Source organism: Carex rostrata, chromosome 12 (assembly GCF_964058835.1).
Source record: "Carex rostrata chromosome 12, lpCarRost1.2, whole genome shotgun sequence".
NCBI classification, from domain to species: domain Eukaryota; kingdom Viridiplantae; phylum Streptophyta; class Magnoliopsida; order Poales; family Cyperaceae; genus Carex; species Carex rostrata.
The window spans coordinates 5,737,306-5,758,717 of record NC_135929.1 but is presented as its reverse complement, the minus strand read 5'-3'; the positions used below and the strand labels follow the sequence as shown (position 1 = coordinate 5,758,717).

The following is a 21,412-nucleotide window of genomic DNA, read 5'->3' as shown; positions in this document are numbered from 1 at the left end:
CAATTTCATTCGGTATAAAGTTGTTTTCAATTTTATTCGGTATAAAGTGGTAAAAATAAATTAATATTTATAAGTTGTTTCATTAATTTTTTCATTATTTGTTGACTGACTTTGTACTAAATTAAATCGATAACTTCCAAATTAAAAAAAAAAAATCATCTTCCACACACACCTGACTCACAAGCTCAATTCAGAGCCCAAGCACAATGCTCCTATTAACAACGAACCATCGGACCTACTTTAGGTTTGATGAGCTTCAGGACGCTTTAAGATCTTTGTTTTTCGCTTTAATATATGTGTAAGCTCACGTCAATTTTCATATGCATGGATCTTAAAGACAGATCAAACCATCCTAGAGCCCATTGGATCCAAAAGTAAATTTAATGCCCATCAAATCTACTCCGCTCTCCCAGTTAACATGGATGTATAAACTTTTGAACTAAGCAATTACATTATTGTAATAAAGTAGGGTTCAAATGCCTCTATCATGTCTCAATTTTTAGGAATTTTAATAACTTAAAATTTAAAACTTAAAAGTCAAACTAAACAGTTGGATATGATCTACATCATTTTATTTATACGCGTGTAAAAATTTGTGATATTTAAACTTTATTTTAGTTGTCATCAAGAGCTTGTAAAGACGTACTAATGTAAATAATTTCTAGACGTTGATTTTTCAAATTATTGATTCACATGAAAATAAAATTGAAATGTGATATTTTTTTTTATGAGCACATAAAGGAAATAACATACATCACATCTAACGGTTTTATTTTGATGTATTTAAATTTTAATTTATTAACTTTTTAAAAATAGAGACATGTTGGAGGCACAAAAAATTGAGACATTTAAACCCTCCTCATTGTAACATATGTTTATACCAATGAAAATGAAAATAAATAAATGATTTTGTTAAAAAAATTTAGGCTAGTGTTTATATTTTTCAATCAAATATTTATACTTTATATGTTTATAGTGACGTAAAATGTGTTTATACTATTATAATAGTTGTTTTTATTTTATTAAAGAGTCCCTGTACATATTTTTTTAATAATAATCAGATGAGAACTTTATAAATTTAAAATGCATTATCATAAAAAAGACATATTTGGTAAATTTGTGAGGTTTAAAAATTTTGAAGGGTAAATATGATATTGTGAATTTCATAAGAAGAAATAAGTAATTTTGAAAATTTTGAGGGTTGAACATGAACTTTTCGAAAGAAGGAAAATGAAAGGACGCATAAATACATGTCAAAAGCAGAAGACAGACTTGAAAGTCATCAGCTTCGAAAACACCTGTGCAATGAATTCGAAAACCAAAGTATTAAAGGGAAATAAATTGTCGGTAATTAATGACTACTAAGGTACAAAGACAAGTGTCAATAGCCAAATGCACATCATTGTTTTGCTTTAGTCGGCGCCTGATCCCAAAAGCAAATAATCACCTCTTGTGTTAATTATTACCATCTTTTGCGCTAACTTAGATCCAAGCGTTTTTTTCATCCTAGGAAAATCAAATAAACATTTTACGAAATTTTTTATTTATACCATGTTCCAAAAAAAAAAAAAAAAATCACATTTTTAGGAGAATTTCATAAATACCAGGGCCGCCAATTCAACGACTTCATTCTTGGAGGGCCACAGATTGAATTGGAGGCTCCCCAAAAATCCAAAAATACACTGTAATTCAATCCGCGGCCTCCCAAAAATGGATTCGCATATTGAATTGGAGACCTTGGTATTTTTTGAATTTTTCAATTTTAGTGGTGTTTTTTTTTTTAAATGGTATTAATAAAAAAATCGGGAACGTTTTAGTTTGTTTCATAATGGAACATATTTAGTTGTGGGAGGCATTGTTAAAGAAAAAGCTTCAGAGCTGAAGAAACGAATGGAGGGTGTTTTGGTTTTTGAATTGAAAACAGCACAGGGATGTACCATTTAAGGCAAAAGGAATTCCCGTTTTTAAAAAGAGGCCGCCTTAATTTATTGATTTTTGTTGTTGGATTTGCAACTAATCACTAAACTAAATAAGTACTTGAAGCGCCATCAACGGATCAAACTTACACCTACAACTAGAAAATGTAGCAAGTTAACCAATGCACTAACTTTCTCATAAAATATTTTTGCAAAGTCAGTGGAAAGGAAATCTAGGAGTGTAAATGGATCGGATACGGATCGGACGGTAGTAAAATCATATTCATCTTTTATTTTTCAGATACGGATACAAATTAGATATTAGATGGATATGGATACATATCATATTGAATTTATTAAAAATATATACATATTATTAAAAAAATAATAAAGTTCATAATATTTATCTAATAATAACGATGAATAATATTATTTTTCATAATATATATTAAACTATATAGTATATATCTACTATTTGGATATGTCAGTATCTGTATCGATATAGATATTCAAATATCGAATATCCATATCTAATTTTTTAAATACATATCAAACATGAATCGGAAATTATTCACTCCATTTTCACCTCTAAAATCTATACAATGAAAAACATATGTCACTAAGAAGGATTAAATACTGCACGATATAAAAAGTTCACGACATGATCATAAACGTCATATCACGACACACGTATCGATCACATACTCACATGATGTAACTTGTGTATCATATGTTGTGTTCATCGAAAAAATAACACAGCGCTGCATCGTAAATCAGCTTGATCAAGACACGATGCGTGACCAAAGAGTCTACAACTTCCAAGTGTTTATATTTTGGAACTTTGAAGGACTTGGGTTCTTTCTCCAGATGAAATTTCATGCAGAGGCGTATTTTCAAATGGTAAATTTAAAGGCTACAATAGAATTATACTAAGTAATTTTTAAATAACAATTAACGTGCTGACTGGATGTTGTTTTTCTAATTAAGTGAGTTATTTTGCATTGTATAAGCTCTCTTTTAATTTTTTCAAATAGTTTTTTTTTTTTTTAAATTTCGTGCAACTCTATGCCGTTGTTAGAACATTATTCTTAACTAATATAAAAACAATATCAAGAGTAGACTATAATAATATGCATATTAAGAATCATCTTGTTTGTGTTATGGATTTATATATATGTTTTTAAAATTCAAACAGTCGATTCGGGCCGTTAAGCATAATTTTTATATGAAAATATACTTACAATCAACTTTATTTATGTTTAAAAAAAATATTATTTTTAAAAATAAGTAGACAAACACTACTTCCGGATGGTCCGAATTTTCAAATCGAATAACTATCTAATTCGAAACAAATAGTAAAATAATTAAAAAAGTATCAAATTTAGTTGTTAAATATTTTTTTATTTAAAAATCACGTTGAATTGTTTGAAATCTATAAATAAAGATATGAGTCTCTAACGGAAACAGTGATTTTTGAAATATAAGATATTATTTTTTTGAAATATCTTACAGAAACAATGTTGTGGTATAGCCTAACTCAATTATCAAATAATCTTCCTCTTTACAATAATAATATATACATGTTGCTTTTAGACAAGATTGGTGAAGTATGCTAACTACAGTTCAGCGGCAGATCCAACCGCTTGTACTTAATCTGGTCTATCTATATCCTCTAGCGCTTGTACTTAATTTGGTCTATCTAGATAAAATACTGTATATATTTTGTTCTCATCAGTTCAAGTACTCTCCAGTTCAGTTCTGGGCTGGAGATATTTTGATATTCGAAGTTGCATTTCCGTTCAATTTCACTTGCCTTCTAAATTTTTATTGCTTTGGATAAATGTAAGATAGAAATTTATAGGATGGAAAATTCAGCCTTATTTCATGTTATATATTATCAATGTAAAATATCCATCATCTAATTCATATTTAAAAAATTAATTAATAATCTTATGTATATTGAAGAATTTAAAGTTTTCCAAAGACTTTCAAAAAAAATTCTGCATTAAGATATTGAAATCATAATTTTGAATATCTCATATAAATTTACTAAAACAACAAATAATTAAATAGTACGATGAAAATTTTCTAGATTTCATTCCATTTTAGGATATGTTTGGTTCTAAAATAAGAATAACTAGAATAGTCAAATTAAAAACAGTTATTGTTTGTTTTATTAGAATAGTCAAATCTCAAAATTCTTAAGAATAGTCTATTCTAATAAGACAAAAAGTTTGGATTCACTATTCTAGTTATTCTAACTCAACCAGACACGTAATACCGAATAATTTAACTCTAATAATAACCTATTCTCAATTCAACCAAACACATCCTTAAGGCCCTGTTCGGCCGCGTTACTGTTCCCGTGGAAAAAAAAAATTCAGTTGAACTGAATTTTTTTTTTCCCACAAAAACAGTACTTTTCAGTTCAATTCCTGTGCCCATGCTCATTCTCAATTGGAGGCCAAACAAACTCTAAATTAAAGGTTAACATAGGTTTGACCAGAAAGCAACTCAATGAGGGAAAATGGATTTGTCTAGTAGTTGAAAACCGGACATGAAGTAAAGAGCTACCAGTTTCATAAATTGTTATTAGAGGAGGGTTCAAACGCCTTCATCATGCCTCCATTTTTAAAAACTTAAACGTCAAAATAAAATCGTTAGATGTAATCTATGTTATTTTCTCTATGTGTCCATAAAAAATTATCACATTTTGATTTTGCTTTTATATGAATCAATAAGTTGAAAAATTAACGTCTAGAAATTATCCACATTTGTATACATTTTTACAAGCTTAAGATGACAATCAAAACAAAATTGAAATGCCATAATTTTTTACATGTGCATAAATAAAATGATATAGTTCATATCCAACAGATTTATTTTGAATTTTAAGATTTAAATTTTGAGTTATTAAAGTTTTTAAAAATGGAGGCATGATGGAGGCACAAAAAATGGAGACATTTGAACCCTCCTCTTGTTATTAATAAGAAAATAATTAAATAAATATCGATAATGGAGAAAGAAATTGTGCTTTTTCAACGTCTAAAAAAAACATGATAATTTATAACGTCATCTGGACGTTATAAACTATCACAGCTAGCTTAACAAAAATCTAATTACTCTCTTAACTAAACTGCCAAAATTTTTTTTCTAACCTTTATAGACTATCACAGCCAGAAGACTTCATAGTCTATCGCAGTCAGAGAGAACAGTCTGCTTTAGCCTTCACAGAACAACAAGCAATTCAATTTTGTGCTTTCTAGCCGTAATAGATTATGAAGTCCTCTAACCGTAATAGTCTATGAATGCCAATTTTTCTTTTTTTTTTCTGCAGTTTATAAATAATCACTTTTTTTTAGATGTCTAAAAAACGCAATTTTCTTCTCCACTATGATATTTATTTAATTATTTTCTTATTAATAAAAATTTCGGGTTTCATCATCCAGGAGCAGAGAATTCCATCAAACAAGCTCACAATTGGACGCATGCTCTCTGTACCTTGCCACGTTCTCTCTTTTCCTCTCGCCACCACCTCTCTTTCTCTTTGTATTCTAGTTCTCTCTTCATCTATCTATCTCACACCCACATCTTCACTCATCTATTCTTCTTTCCTTGATCTCCTCGATAAAGAGAGAGATAGATGATCTGTCTGGATGTGGCTGGTTGTTCATGGTTTCATCTCTGATCGATTTTCGATCTAAGGAGGTCGGTTTACAGAGATCTGATCTTCGATTTTCTCAGATCACAGTACACTCGATTCATCTATTTACCTTTTTTCGAACCTATATTATTTTTTCAGAGATTCGGTTGAATTTTTTTGGATATTCAAAAGGAAGCATCTTTCTGTTTCTATCAACTAAAAAGAAAGCATAACCTGATAGTTTCTTTTTTCCGACATGTGTTAAATCCACAGTTAATATCAACCGAGTAATGGTTTACGATGGAGGTGTGAAGGATCAAGGCGGCGAAGCAACTGAAAATCAGGCAAATCCTTCTGCGAGTAGTTCAAAATCCGATCTCGAAAAAAAACTGGGAGTGAGGCATCCTTTGAAGCACAAGAGATTTCGTGCGGGAGAGAAGAAGATGGCCGACCCCACAAGCTCGGCAGTGGAAGAGGAGGAGCTAGGCACGACGTCAGCGGCTGGTGCCACGCTAGCAGATGTCGTTGCCTCAGGTGGTGCTGATGTGACAGCACAAGAGAGGTCTGATCCTGAGGAGGACGATGTTGGGTATCAGAGTGGCGGGTGGAAAAGGTACCACTTCTTTTTCTTTCCTTTATTTGTAATTTTGTCTGTAATCAAGGATAACTTATGCTCTTGTTGGTAGAATTGTGTCCTCCTATAGTGTTTTTTTTTTCCAGAATTTTTTTCTTTGAGGCTGCGTCTGGGAAGGTCCAAAATTTATGTCCAATTATCTGTTTTATATTTTTGTTAAAAATACTGATCACTAGTGAACCTTGATATACCGATTCTCTCCTCTTAACTTACATATTAGAGCTTGTTTCTTTTGGTTCAAAATTAGGAATCCGTTTACTGGGGCATTATGATGTTTGTGCATCATTGGTTGGATATCATTCCAAAACTTTTTCTAATTTGCGTTGTCAAACTGAAAAAAGGATCAATGTAATCTATTTGGTCACAAATGTCTTGTCCTAAGGTGCAAATGTGAGTAGAACAGCAGATTTCATGGACTGATTTTAATAACATTCACTAAAAAGCAACATTTTCTCTGCTTGAATTATATAATTACAATGAATCACGAAACATATTGTTTTCATTGATTGAATTATATAATTATGGGTAAATGGAGTATTCTTTTATTTTCTTTTCTTTTTTGGTTTTTCCCCCATCTGTACAGTTTTCCATTGTTTGAATGTGCATATGAGTTTGAATGGACCCACACGCAATCATGCATGGGGCATGCACATAACGACATTAGCGTATTATGTTGCAATCAATGCAAGAGTCGTAGTAAGACAAATGTATTCATTGATTGGCAGTAAGTGGCAGACCATATTGGCTGATAACATATTAAAAAAAGTTTGTGAGATATATAATAAGTTGTTTCACGCGAACTAACCATGAAGTGTGTGTGTGTTGGGGGGGGGGGGGGGGGGGGTTGGGGGTGTTTAAATTCATATATGAGCTGACAAATTGTTTGTTCTGCTTGAAAAAGGAAAGGCACTTGAGATAGGCCCATCACTTAATTATTTCCTTCTGTGGGCATTTTCTCTTGCGTTTCATTGTGTTTGGGGGAGAATAATTTGTGAGATGGGCCCCACAGCTTAATTAAGTCCTTTAATTGAGACTTACCGTAGTTCTTTCTCATAGGCACCCAAACACGTCAAGAGGAACTATAGCTAGTGTGTATTAATTGGCTTTGGAGTTATACACAGTAGGGATAATTTGTTCAATCCAAACAACCCCTTAGAGAAGGAGAATTCAACGTGAATACTGCTGTATTTAGTGAAACTCGTGGTGAAACTCGCGGATCAACAAAATCTGTTGAATATTTATTGTGTCACGTTCCACGCTTCTGCATAAAAAGTGTCTTTTTCAACCCCCTCGTTGTTACAAGGCATTATGCTTGAGTAATCAGCATTCACGTGGCAATTATGGTTCATTGATTTTATTCTTTTTCTCCAAACCTATCATAATACCTCAAAATGGAATGTAATTCTATAAGAATATTGGACAAGTTATAAAGAAAAAGTTAGATTATGATTCTAGTTGGTAGTTTCATACTGTAGAGTACGAAATTAGTAGCAAGTAATGTTGGGCAGTATCCACTGCCACCAAATGGCAGAGAGATACTGGATTGTCTTCTGACAATAATAACTTCATTTATGGAATATTTTGAGGAAATATTAGAAGTTAAATGTTGTAGGCAGAAATATTTGCATGACCAACTAGAAAGGTGATAGTTTGGCTTTTTTTCTTAATTACACCTCATCTTTGCAGTTTTTGCAAGCATATTGCAGTAATCAGTGCTTAGAATTCCTGTGTATAATTATTTTCTTAGTGAGGATGGAAGCTTAAGTTGTGGATATGCGAGTTTCAGAGGAAAGAGAGTCACCATGGAGGATTTTTATGATGCAAAGTCCTCTCAAATTGAGGGCAAAGTCATCAGTCTTTTTGGAATTTTTGATGGTACCTCTCTCTCTTTCTGTTTTAAGCTCTTATGTAGTATTGTTGAGCCGTTTGTTTAAAAGCATATGCACGCCCCTTATTCGTGATGTAGTGTTGGTTATACTTTTAGCAATTCTTGTGAAATTATAAAATGTATTTCTGTTTTAATTTTAGGTCATGGCGGTTCTCGAGCAGCTGAGTACCTGAAGGAGCACTTATTTAGCAACCTCATGAAGCATCCACAGTTCATGGCAGACACTAAATTAGCAATTAGTACTTTCTATATCCCCTTAAATCGATTTTACTTCTTTAAGAACACTGTTCTCTTGATTAAATTACCACACCAGTTTGTTCAGGTATTGTGCTAGAGAGGTGCCAAATGAATGCTGGTCTGTTACCAGATTGATATCAGTCTTGAATGTTTATGTTTTATTTGGTTTGGGTTCTTTTGGTTGCATTTAGTTACAATTTTATCTAGGAATTAGGTGATAATTAGGCATAAGATTCCAAATTATTATCATGTGGTAGCATTTGGGCAAGGCCATTTTGTTAATCTGTTGATTATTGGTCATCATTGCAAACCTCTGTCATGGTTGTCAATATAAATTGAATATTAATTATGCAGGTGAAACATATAAAAAAACAGATTGTGATTTTCTTGAAACTGAAACAAGTACACTCAGAGACGATGGTTCGACAGCGTCAACTGCCGTCTTGGTAGAAAATCGTCTCTATGTAGCCAATGTTGGAGATTCGCGAGCTATTATATCTAAAGCTGGGAAAGGTAACTTAAGTTGTTAATTTTGCTTATGTTGCATGATTTGGTTCATGGTAAAAGGTCATTCAAAGACGCAAAATACAAGAGTCTACTTGCTACCCATTTGTAAGGATAAACAGATTTCTGTATTTTTCTAGGAGGAAATGTAAACCACATTATTCCATTGGTGTGTAATTAGGATGTTACTAGAGAACTTAGGGAAATTCTATTCTCCAAATTTGGACAGATTCAAGAGATAGGTCAAAATTTAGAATGACATTACATCTGTAGCCCTAATCAACTTGTTTGTGGTTATAGATACAGTACCAAGTTCTAGTACAGTGTTAGCCTATTAACATGTTAAAGCAAAAAAAATAAAAAAATAGTAATTGAGGTTTTAATAATTGACCACGTTCCTTCATCCTATGTCACAAAACTACTTTCTTGTGTAAATGAAATCCACTATTGTTGGATGGTTGAATTTGAACAAACAAGTTTGTCATGAGTCATGAATCATGAGATTCTTCCTAACTACAGCGAAATCAGAAGCAGTGGTACAAAATGATATTGTTCTTTTTTTTTCTGCCTTTCAGCAATCCCACTATCCGACGACCACAAACCAAACAGAAGAGATGAACGTGAGAGAATAGAAAGTGCGGGTGGAGTTGTCATGTGGGCAGGTAAGTATTTATGTCTTACCATTTAACTCACACGAGGAAAATAACAGAACTTGAAATTAAATGCCGATACAAGTTGATTTTGTATCTCTGGTGTTGTAGGTACATGGCGAGTTGGAGGTGTTTTGGCGATGTCCCGTGCCTTTGGTAATCGCCTTCTGAAGCAGTTTGTTGTAGCTGAGCCCGAAATTCAAGTACTATTTTGTTTTTCTTGAGAAACAGTGGAGGAACTAATTTTCCTACTTTTACAGTTTGCCTAAATTGAATGTCTTGTCTGTAATGCTGCTTTTAAATCATAATTTATGAGAGTATCTTGTAAAAAAAAATTCAGGAGGAAGAAATAACCGATGAGCTGGAGTTTCTGATTTTGGCCAGTGATGGGCTGTGGGATGTAGTGCCAAATGAGGTTTGTTTCTCTTTGAGATTTGATTTAAATAATAACAAAATCTTTAGTTCTTTTTCTCTCTTTATAGCTTCACTTTGATTTTGTTACTGTTTGTGATGAAATTGGGTTTAATTGGGTACGCAGAGTACTCATTAGTATTTGATCAGGTAGCAATGGTTGTTTTGTAGTCAAATACTTATAATTAGCGAAGTGCTTCATGCTGATATGCACTGATTAGGTACTCAAAAAGGTATAATACTGTTATGGAGTTCCCACTATCCCACTACTTTTGATGCCTAAACCTGTGCATGGCTGATGACCATCTGGTTTTTGTTGATTTGACTTTTTGTGTAGTTTTGGGTTTGAGGATGGAATGGCTTAGTAACGGAACTGTTAGGTTATTTTCAATATGTTCTTCAACAATAATACCTTATTTCAACGTTCTTCCTTATTTTGGAATAGGATGCTGTATTATTAGTAAGAGGTGAGGAAGAGCCAGAGGCAGCTGCGCGAAAGCTGACAGAGACGGCATACATGCGTGGCAGTGCCGACAACATAACATGTATTGTTGTGAAACTTCACCATGAGAAAATAACAGGGGTTGACGATTCGCCACCCCCTCCTGCTCCGACAGATAATCAGAGCTGATTTTTCCTCCTTAGTATATTGCTGATGTTTTATTGGTGTTTGTTGTTATTTTATTTAACGACTTGAAACTTGTTTATTGCTTTATATATTTCATAATCATGTCAATTGCCCATTTCTATAGTGTTCATCTCTTCCTGTTGTGGGACCCTTTCTTTTGTTTATTTATGCACTGTCTTGTCTTTCTACTGTGTGCGAGTGTGTTCTTACATGTCTCTCTCCAATTTAAGTTTGTTAGTCTTGCGTTGGTTGTGCACGGCAATTGGAATCTGTGTTGCCCCAAAACCATTGGCCGGTCAAAACTGAAAATGGGGAAGATATTCTCGGTTGAATGAAACTATGAAAGGGACGGAAATCAGAAAGGAGAGGTGGAGGTGCATCCACTTAAGAAACAAGCTGAAGATTGTTTGGAAAGATATTTGTGGCCAATTGAAACTAGGGGGAGACTGCTATCTCTGTATCTGTCAGCCACCTGGAGTCTTGGATGATCCCTCTCCTGATATAGCGACTGGCCGAGAGCCATCTTGGTATAATCGAGCGTTTACTAGCCAAATAAATTAAGTTGCTCTAAGAAAAAGTAAGCATAATTTTAAATTGGTCTAAATTAAATGGTACTAGTATGCGCATGCGTTACAACGGAACATGATATAAGAGAATAAAATAAAATTATCATACAGAATTACATAATTTTTATATAAAAAAAAATGATCAATGAAAAAAATAGTTGTCCAGTAATATTAAAAGTATATCAACATATTCTCATACAAATACAAAGCCCATTCTATGATGACATTCCTATGAGCTTTCTTTTTAAAAGTATATATCATTTTTTTGTTATGTTGTTTATTAGCTGAAACTGTTTTCTCTATTTGCTGCAACGACTTTTGGAGTCGAAGGCATTCCTTTGCCCATTTGTTTGGTACTTGATCCTATCTCCTTCATTCTTCGTCGAAAATAATATGAGAAATATGTAGAAACATTTCACCATCTACGGAAAAGAGTATAGAGTTGACTGAGAGACGACTTGATCACAGGAGATGTCTCCTGTTTATCGGATCGGTTGGGTTAAAATTGAATTAAAATAATTAAATTAAAACTTTATTCGATTCTTAAAAATATAACTGAATTTAAACAAATTAAACTTGTTAACCGAATAACAACCGAACAAAAGTAATCCATATAAATTTTGATTCGTTTGATTAACTAAAATAAGAAAGATTAAAGTTTAATCTCAAAACTAAAAACGTACAAAAATATATTTAATTATCATAAAAATAAATATAAATTATATATAAGTTGTTGACATTACATACATTGTTTAATTCCTTAAAAATATTTTGCCAATATCCAAACCAAAATATAAATTGTTGATATCACATACATTATATAGAAAGTATGGATTTGAACTATATAAGAGAATTTACATATCTGAAACTATTAGATTTTATGATTTGATGTGGCAATTTCTGATCCAGTTTGAGAGATGTGGAAGAGTTTATTATTTAGAAACTATGCAGGAAAGTTTCTTATTAAGAAACTGTTTATAAACTCTATGTTGGCCAAATGATTGGCTCAAATTGTTTCTCGTTTTTAATTTGTTACTGACGTGGTTTAATATAAACTCTAAAATAAGTTTTAGGGATGTAAGAGTTAGAAACTTTACATACTTTAATTTCTAAAAAGTGGTTAACTGTTATTTAGAAACTCATTTGAGTTGCTGAGACGTAGATGCTCTAAGAGTTCGGTCAATCCAATCTTCTTGGTTTTGAAAAATCTACACCAAATCAAATACAAAAAAATACTCATGTGAAAATATATTAATATTTTAATATGCTATTTATATGAGGAGAGATCTACTTACACTTTTTTTTTGTGATACCGGATAACACTCTATATTTTCAAAGTCCAAACAGTCGATCCAAACCGTTTAACATAATAGATATATTAAAATGTGCTTGGACATCAAATTTTACATTTTTTTTTTGAATTTTTTTTACTATTTATTATGTATTGTACAAAATCGTTGTTTTTAACAAAAATTTAGACATTGAATTTTTGTACTCATCTTAATAAATAGTAAAAAATTTAAAAAAAAATATAAAATTTGATGTAATGGTTTGAATCAAATATTTAAATTTTAAATACTTTAAAAGTATAAAGTGTAATTTGGTTTAAAAAAAAAAGAAAAAAAAGAGAGAGCAAGTGAACCGAATACGAACGCAAAAAAATAATATTCTTCAATTATACTCCAACGCAAAAAAATATTACCGAATACGAACGCTGGCAAGTGCGTATCCTCTGAGATATCTCATATTTTGCGTGACCGACGTGTCCTATGACTATTCGGGGATAGAACAGGGCCAGTATTATTTGAGCTTTGAGATTCGTGCAAAACTTTGAACGGTTGGAAATTTCCAAAAAGTCACGCAAAATATGAGGTATCTCAGAGGTTGTGAATTCATGCCAGCGTACTGCGTACACCATGCAGACCTAAATATCTCGAGTCGCAGATTCATTCGCAATTTCGCATATAAATGTAACCTTATCTCAAGTTCTCAACTACCAGACCTCATCTTTCTCCTCCAGCTGTTGTGCATTATCTAAAACCCCTTGTTAAACCCTAAAAATTCTTTGCCATGAGCGGCGTTCTTCCCAAAGCGTTTCCTTCTAACCTTAAAGTCTCCCCTCCCTCTACCCAATTTAAGAAGAAAAAGCTCGTCGCCTCACCACGCGTCTCTACAAAAAACGAACTCGTCGTAGAGGAGAGAGACACCCCAATGTCAGACCGAAGTGCAAAACCAAAGAGGAAGAGGGGTGGTAAAGACTTCAATTTTGCCAAGGCGGTCGGATATGGCGAGGAAAACACGGGAGTTCGTGGAAATAAGAAGGAGAGCAAATCAGTATGGGTTGAAAAGAAAGAAAAACAGACTGATGAGAAAATTTTGGATGGAGTCGAAAAAATGGTCTTGGAAGAGGAGGAGTCTTACCTAAGCGATACTAGGTACCTCTTACCTATTTAAAGATCACTTCATTGCTTGTTGTTTTTGTAGATATGTTGGTTATATTGCATAGGGTTTGTAGTTCTCATACTTGTTAATCCAACATCAGTACTATTATGCTCCATATCAGCTTAGCTAGAAATTTTCAACTAGAGATAGATCTGGAGTGCTTCCAACAAAATTTCATTTTATTATTTATGTATCAATTTTCTGAATATTTATTTTCTTTATATGTCAGGTTTGATGAGTGCCCCATCTCTCCTTCATCATTAAAAGCCATAAAGGATGCTGGTTATGAAAAAATGACTAAAGTGCAAGAGGCAACTCTTCCTTTGATCCTTAAAGGTATGGTTTGGTACCATACTAGTATCTGATTTGATGCTTCACTGGCCTTTTGGTTTGTTATATTTTTTTATGAAATTGGTTGGCTCTTGGAAACATGTCATTTATAGTTGACTTTGTTAAACTCATCTTGTTTGATTCATGTATCATCAAGAATTTCTGAGCTACTTTTAAAACACAGTTCCTTTTAGTACTGTTACATACTTGAAGGTGTTAATTATATAATGAATTGAAATTTTGTTAATTCAACACTGTTCCCATTGTTAAAACTTAAATTGCATATTTATCCTTGATTTTATTTTGTATTCTTCTTTGCTAATTCCTCTTTTTTTTTCAGGGAAGGATGTTCTTGCTAAGGCAAAGACAGGTACTGGTAAAACTGTGGCTTTTCTGGTACATTTTCTTTCTTCTCTCTCCCCTCAACTTTTTGAGGTGGCTATTTCTTACTAATCAACAAATTAATATAACCTGAGTTCATGATATTCAAATAAAGGTGTAGCTAAAATCAAATTTCTTGCTAATTACTGGACCAAAAAAGTTGTTATCCAAACTCTTTTCTTCCAGCTTCCTGCAATTGAGGTTCTATGCAAGCTACCCCGTTCTAATCTCGGCGGAAGAGTTCCTCCAATCAATGTGCTAGTAATGTGCCCAACTAGAGAGCTTGCTAATCAAGTGGCATCTGAGGCCAAGAAATTACTGAAGTATTACCCTTCTGTTGGAGCTCAAGTCGTAATAGGTGGTACACGGCTGTCATCAGAGCAGAGAAATATGCAATCTAATCCTTGTCAGGTCAATTTCTCAACTTCTGGCCCCCCTTTATGCTTATTAAAAACATGTGATCCCAGGGCTTTATTGATTGTGATGCTTATCAGTGTCAATACTCACTGACATGTAGTGCTAAAATCACTTATCCTCAAAATATTAACTGATATAGAACTAAGCCTCAATTAACCATCTGTTTTGTTCAATCATGCTTCATTTGTATAATTAAGCCTCAGCTGAGCTTGAGTTAAAAACAGGAGGCATTTAATTTTGCCTCCATGGCAATCCTGTTGGGCATTAACACTAAATTACCTTTGTGGATGTGAAGAAAGAAGATGGAAATATATGTTTTTCGAACTGGTATGGATGCTTTCTGATAGGAGATTGTACTGAAATCACACTATAGCCAAGCTTGTAACTATGGTACAAGAATGGTACATTACTATAGGACAGTGTTTGCAGAATTAAGCAGTCTTAGGCTCTAGCCTACCATCAGAAATTCAAATTCTCTGTTTCATTTCCTTCAAAAAGATTCCTTTGTTCTACTCTCATACTTTGCAAATTATTTGTACAGATACTAATAGCCACTCCAGGAAGGCTAAAAGACCACATAGAGAATACAACAGGATTTAGGCCTCGGCTGAATGGTGTGAAGGTGCTTGTATTAGACGAAGCCGATCGATTGTTAGACATGGGTTTTCGAAAGGATATAGAGAGAATCATTACTGCTTTACCAAAAGAGAGACAGACACTCCTATTTTCTGCCACAGTTTCACAAGGGGTACCATGCAATACCGTTCTTTTCATTTATTTAATCATATTTTTTCTAGAATTGTGATTAAATGTGATCTCAATAGAGAAGATTGCAAAATTACATCCAAAGTAAGACTTATTTTCATAGATGATGTTTAATTGAAGTTTATGGGGCTAGTTTTCACCAAAAATTGTATGTATTTATGTACATTGGAATAATATATTTGTATTGTTTAGGTTCGACAAATATGTCACGTTGCACTGAGAAAGGATCATGAGTTTATCAGCACAGTAGAGGAGGGGTCTGAGGAAACACATGCACAGGTAAAGAACTTCACATTTCTTTTCATGGTTACTGTTTTAAAGCACCTACATGTAACATGTTAGTACATATTTTCCTTTAGCAGGGTGATAAATATATGTAGAGGCTTTTAGGTGTATATGAAAATTTCCAGTACTAGAGAAACAACATTTTTATATTTTATGGATGATTCAGGTCAGACAGACATATTTGATTGCACCTCTTGAGAAGCAGTTTTCGATTCTACATCAGTTGTTGACAGAGCATATTTCACAAGATGCAGACTACAAGGTGTGTGCATTATTTTCAAAATTTTACTGAATCTGACCTTTCCCTCCTCTGTTCATGTTGTCAGACCATAGATGAGATAATAGCATTGAGCCCTAATTACATAATCTGGAGAAACTGTTACAAAATTTAAGAAAATTAATTGTGCACTCTTGGGAATCCTAAAAAAGCCTTGTATAATTTTTCAAAAACAAGAATAATAAAAAGTTGACCCAAAATTCTCCCCTCCAAATTTTTGTTATAAACGTCCAAATTAGCCTCCTTTGTTGATAAACAGTTGAGCAGTGTTTAGATCCAGTGCTGTAAATAACGGTATGCCCTTGTCGGATGGACGGGGTACCGTTAAGCGATTAATCGGTATGCGGCCGACTAATCGGAATTTTGCAGATAATTTTGTGTTTTCATTAAAATTATGTGCATGTACTTGTAATTATTAAAAATGATTAATTTAACTCATCAAACTTATCAAATAAACTTATTTTGACTTAGTTTCATTGTTAATTAATAAAATTTTATGAAATTATCATTTAGAAAAACTCAGATAAGACAAGGCAAAGTATAGTACATATAACAAATAAATGCAGAAAAAAAAATAATAAAATGACCATTAATTGGCCGTATAAATGGAATACAGACGATTCGTAACGGTTTGGTCACCGTCAATGACTAATCGGCCGATTAGTCGGGCTAAATGGCCTTTTTTTGCAACACTGCTTAGATCAGATGGAGTCATGCTTAAAAGAGGAGTTAAACGTTTTATGCAGTTCCTGTGTTTTGGGGGCTAAATCTTGGCTTGTGGTTCTGTAATTTGGGTAGAAGATCTTCTAATTCCCTGTTGGAACTCTTTTTTTGTTGGATATCTATTTAACTAATGTGAATATATGTGTAGGTGATTGTATTTTGTACAACTGCCATGGTAACAAAACTGGTTGCTGAGGTACTCGGTGGTTTGAAATTTAATGTCCGAGAGATTCATTCGAGAAAGGCCCAGACTTACCGAACTAGGGTTTCACAAGAATTCAGAGAGTCAAAAGGTCTTATTTTAGTAAGCTCTGATGTGTCAGCTCGAGGTGTTGACTATCCAGATGTGACACTTGTCGTACAGGTCTGTAACTTGACAAATTTTGTGTTAAATTTTATTTAAATTTATGTTTTTGTCAAAACTTTTAAGACTTCGTAGTTATCGATATGTCCATCCCATATATGCGCAGATTGGTATATAAATTAAATTAGACTTGTCTATGCAGTTACTCATTTACACAATCCAAATAGAGTCAAACCAAGCAAAATTGGTATTGTTTGTGTTCATAAGTTCTATTACTAAACATAAGAACTGTGATTATATCTAATTTCTCTTGTCCATTTTTTTCCTTCCAATTTTCAGATAGGGATGCCTTCTGACAGAGAGCAGTATATACATAGACTTGGCCGGACAGGACGAAAAGGGAAGGAAGGCCAAGGCATACTTATGTTAGCTCCTTGGGAAGAATGTTTTCTTAATACAATCAAGGATTTACCTGTAACAGAGGCTGCGCCATGCCAACCGGACCCTGGTTGCCAAGAGAAGGTAATTTTAATTCCTTTTTGTTTGTTTTTAGAATAAATGCAATAGTTTGCTGATTCATGATAAATCCACATTCTTGTACTGGCAGCTAATGTCCAACTTTCTTGTCAGTATTTGCAAATCCACCCAATCAGGGGTGGAAGAAGTAGGTGGAGGGGAAGGGGTGCTAAGCCCCCCCTATAAATTGGAATTTTTCAGTTTTGTCCTTTAGAAATTTTAATATGTACAAAAAATATACTTTTTACCCCCGTCATAGAATGATTTACAAAACTGTTATTTATCCAACCTCCCTTATCTCAATTTTCTGGTTCTGCCTTGCACCCAATGTAGTCCACTCCATTCTAATAGGAAAATATTCTATATAATACTGAGATGTACCTATCTTCCTAGTGTGTACTGGTTCTTCCTCTTGGAAGTGTGAATGCTAAGTTCTAAATTTTGATGAATCAGCTGGGAGTAATCTTTAGGAGAAAGTTATTCAATCTTCGACATCTTTTTAGGAGATCATTCAATCATTGCTCTATTTTGTGTTTGTAAACCTAAAAATTTGATGCTGCTTGTACTTGGGCAAAATAGTTTGGGTACTGTTGAGTATAGCCAGAAACATTATACTAAATAGCTCACAATTGACATTTTTATATTCTCATCTGTATAGGTTTTGAAAACACTTGCACGTACTGAAATGAAAACTAAAGAGATGGCATACCAAGCTTGGCTAGGTTACTACAACTCAGCCAAGGGTGTTGGCCAAAACAAGCCGAGGCTTGTGGAGCTAGCAAGAGAATTTAGTGAGAGCATGGGCCTTGCTGAACCTCCTGCCCTGCAGAAAAAAATTATTGGTAAAATGGGCCTTAAGGGAGTTCCTGGATTGCGCTCTATCTAGACCCTTTTTTTTGTACTGTTTTTTTTTTAAAATATTATTTAATTGATGTTCATCAATGGGTTTTGAAAGACTGAGAAAAAAACATAGTTTATGGGCTGTCCTTTTTCTGGTCTCGATTGGGTGTGCGGGGGCAGGGTAATTTGAATTTTTTTTTACGATAAATAGTTGCAAGACATTGATTGAGGTAATGTATGCATTCATTCTGACCAAGAACTATGAAACAATGTGAACTTGTTTTCTAAAGTTAGGTTTCTTAATCTAAGGATCCAAATTCTTGTTTGTATGATTGTATCACTTGTATGTGAACTGAGCTTGTCTAAATGAAACTGATGCAGTGGAAAGTTTGTATCAGTCAGCGGGTTAATAAATGTAAAATTCAGCAATGTAGAGTATCTATAAATGTATAGTTGAAATACAAGTCGCACTTTCTCTAGATTGATGAGGTTGGATGTCATGAGTGTTTGTGCCTGAGCTGTTTTTTTTTTATCTGAATTCTCTCTACCTGAAAACACAGTTAATTATATGGTGCTTTCCAAACAAATTCAGATCAGCATGTAAAAATGCCGCTACACTAACACTTACTGATGCTTGCATACCTATGTCCCTTTGGTATTCAGAATTTGAAGCATGAAAGCCTCTTTTGCTTTACCAAACCCTAACCCATTCACTGAATTGAAGGTGTTCGGGTTGGTGAACCTACAATAAGCATGCAATGAAATTTTGGGAATAATAGCAACGATATGCAAGGTTCTTGGGGATTATGAGATGCTGGGGTTTTAAATGCAAACACAGAATGTGAGGCAAAGTAACTGGGACGAAGGAACATGAAAGAGTTGCAAATCGGTTATTCATGCGTTGATGCGTTTGTTCTATTGCAAGGTTATTCATGTCTGATGTCTCCAATTTGTTCGGTTGCAAGGTTTGGGAGGGAAACAGTGATTGAGTTGATTTTAGTGTCCATTGTAATTTTTGGAACGTTAAATTAAATGAACGGTTGAGATTATCACTATAGTTACTAATATTCGACTTTGACTAACTTATAATCGATAGAATTTAATCAAAGCTATAATTTTGAGTATAAACAAAAGTAAATGTGGACAGTTAGTGTAATCGAGCATATAATTCTCAAGTTCGAGAATGAAAATAAGACGGGACATGAAATAAATAAATAAAACCACTAAAAATTTAGTGCCTAACAAAATACAACCTAATTGCAAGTCATAAATAATTTCCAAAAACATATCGTTACGACTTTACCGATTATTTTTTTTAGCTTAACGCCTATCACCTCGACAGAGATTTAATTCTCAGTGTTTTCCTTCAAATATTTTCGGCTTTCACTTTCATTTTTTTTAGCATCCATCTCCATTTTGTCAACATTAGCTTAACGCCTATCATCTTCATTTTTTTCATTCAATAAAATAGGGACTTCTTTTATAAATTGCAAAGTCTTGATTATTATTATTTTTTATAAAATTATATTTGTATTAAGATTCTCGATTTTGGATGGTTTTTGGTGGAAATCAGTTAGATGAATTTTGTATTAGGACATTTTAAATTTTATCATAATTTTTACTTAGGATTGGTTAGCGTTAGCAATCCTTTCGATGAATTGGTGGAAATCAGTTTTGCACTAGATTTACAATATGGAGATAGAAAGCTACTCACTCCAGGTACCATAAAAGATTTCTCTCACTTTACGGTTTGAGATTTACTCTCAGTTGCTTTGAGATTTAGACTAGCGCAGGGGCAATATTATTGGACTTTGAGATTCGTGTCAAGTTAAAAAGAACGGTTCAAATCCACTAATTGTAAAAGATTCTTTTTTCAGGTACTTGGGAGGATACCGGATACGGATTCAACCCTAGTGCGACTGCGAACTGATAAGAGAGGTATAATGTATACAATGTAAACACATCTAATCTAAAATAAAAATAAACTGCATGGAAAGTGCTTCTTATTAAACTTCTTTTAGCAATTATATATGCATTAATAAATCTGTAAAAATAAAAACTATTATTTGGAGATGTTTATTATATCCATATCAAGATAAGAGTAATAATATTAATAGTTGAAATTAACTCTACTACATACATATCTACAGTTTGTGAAAATATAAAATATATGTAGCTTTTTCGTTGCTATTAATAGTTGAAATTATTTTGAGGACGAAATAATTTATTTCGGAGTCCCGTGGAAGCTCCGAACGAAAAGCTTTTTAGTAAAAAAAAAAAATGGTTGTTGTCACACACATATTTAATCCCACCACCACAATGTAAGAAAGTAGTGTACTATTTGGATTTAAGGCTCAGTTAAACTGTATAAAGGTGCCGGAACACCCCCGCTACCTCCATTTTATCTTCTATTTAATATTTATTCAATATATAAGATATATTTTTTGCCAACTTACAAAGTCTTGATTATTAGGGTAAATTTCACTGGAGGCTACTAAATTTTGTACTTCGTCACAAATTGATCACTCAATTTTGATTTGTTCCAGTCAAGTCACTTAACTTTTCATTTGTTCCAAATTAGTCACTCTAGAACTCTTCCGTCCAAAATTCTAACAGATTATGCCCATTCCGTCAAAGATGTTAACGGAATATGCTCATTCCGTCCAAAATTCTAACGGAATGAGCATATTTTGTCCAAAATACTAACGGAATAAGAATATTCTATTAATTAGAGTGACCAATTTGGGACAAATAGAAAGTTGAGTGACTTGATTGTGACAAATCAAAGTTGAGTGACCAATTAATGACAAAGTGCAAAGTTTAGTGACCTCTGGGAAAATTTACCCTAATTATTACTAAAATTTATATAATAATAAATAATAATATTTTTTAATTGCAAAAGTTCAAATATCTCATATACTTTTTTTTTCAAATTAAGAGAAATAAGAAACAAAAAAAAAAATAGTTTCTGTTTCAGCATCAACAAAATGCATTTTTTTTTCTGTTATCAGGTCAACAATTTCTTTTAGTAAAAACATGCGAGCATAATTTTTCA

The 21,412-nt window shown here is 33.1% G+C and overlaps 2 protein-coding genes across 5 annotated transcripts; both read left to right on the top strand.

Annotated features, from left to right (window-relative positions):
• The first annotated feature begins 5,350 nt into the window (after positions 1 to 5,350).
• On the top strand, positions 5,351 to 10,630 carry LOC144562765 (putative protein phosphatase 2C 52). Of its 4 annotated transcripts, none has more exons than XM_078312027.1 (9): positions 5,351 to 5,624; positions 5,719 to 6,172; positions 7,941 to 8,068; positions 8,222 to 8,320; positions 8,673 to 8,831; positions 9,398 to 9,484; positions 9,584 to 9,675; positions 9,813 to 9,887; positions 10,329 to 10,630. In XM_078312027.1, the coding sequence occupies exons 2-9, from the start codon at positions 5,850 to 5,852 to the stop codon at positions 10,512 to 10,514; spliced, it is 1,149 nt and encodes a 382-aa protein (XP_078168153.1). In that variant the 5' UTR covers positions 5,351 to 5,624; positions 5,719 to 5,849; the 3' UTR covers positions 10,515 to 10,630. The 4 variants fall into 4 exon arrangements, with proteins under 4 accessions (XP_078168153.1, XP_078168152.1, XP_078168150.1 ...); XM_078312026.1 differs by having other exon boundaries at positions 5,355 to 5,624; positions 5,833 to 6,172; XM_078312024.1 differs by having other exon boundaries at positions 5,356 to 5,666; positions 5,833 to 6,172.
• Positions 10,631 to 12,971: 2,341 nt separating this feature from the next.
• On the top strand, positions 12,972 to 18,425 carry LOC144562764 (DEAD-box ATP-dependent RNA helicase 26-like). The gene is made up of 10 exons (XM_078312022.1): positions 12,972 to 13,512; positions 13,749 to 13,855; positions 14,190 to 14,245; positions 14,417 to 14,641; positions 15,189 to 15,395; positions 15,605 to 15,691; positions 15,864 to 15,959; positions 16,846 to 17,061; positions 17,341 to 17,523; positions 18,176 to 18,425. The coding sequence occupies exons 1-10, from the start codon at positions 13,148 to 13,150 to the stop codon at positions 18,401 to 18,403; spliced, it is 1,770 nt and encodes a 589-aa protein (XP_078168148.1). The 5' UTR covers positions 12,972 to 13,147; the 3' UTR covers positions 18,404 to 18,425.
• Positions 18,426 to 21,412: the final 2,987 nt, after the last annotated feature.

Coding starts and splice junctions, on each gene's coding strand:
- LOC144562764 (XM_078312022.1), top strand. CDS start 13,148: ATGAGCGGCGTTCTTCCCAAAGCGTTTCCTTCTAACCTTAAAGTCTCC. Junction 15,396..15,604: donor CTGCCACAGTTTCACAAGGG/GTACCATGCAAT, acceptor TGTATTGTTTAG/GTTCGACAAATATGTCACGT. Junction 15,692..15,863: donor CTGAGGAAACACATGCACAG/GTAAAGAACTTC, acceptor TGGATGATTCAG/GTCAGACAGACATATTTGAT.
- LOC144562765 (XM_078312027.1), top strand. CDS start 5,850: ATGGTTTACGATGGAGGTGTGAAGGATCAAGGCGGCGAAGCAACTGAA. Junction 8,321..8,672: donor AGACACTAAATTAGCAATTA/GTACTTTCTATA, acceptor TTAATTATGCAG/GTGAAACATATAAAAAAACA. Junction 8,832..9,397: donor TATATCTAAAGCTGGGAAAG/GTAACTTAAGTT, acceptor TCTGCCTTTCAG/CAATCCCACTATCCGACGAC.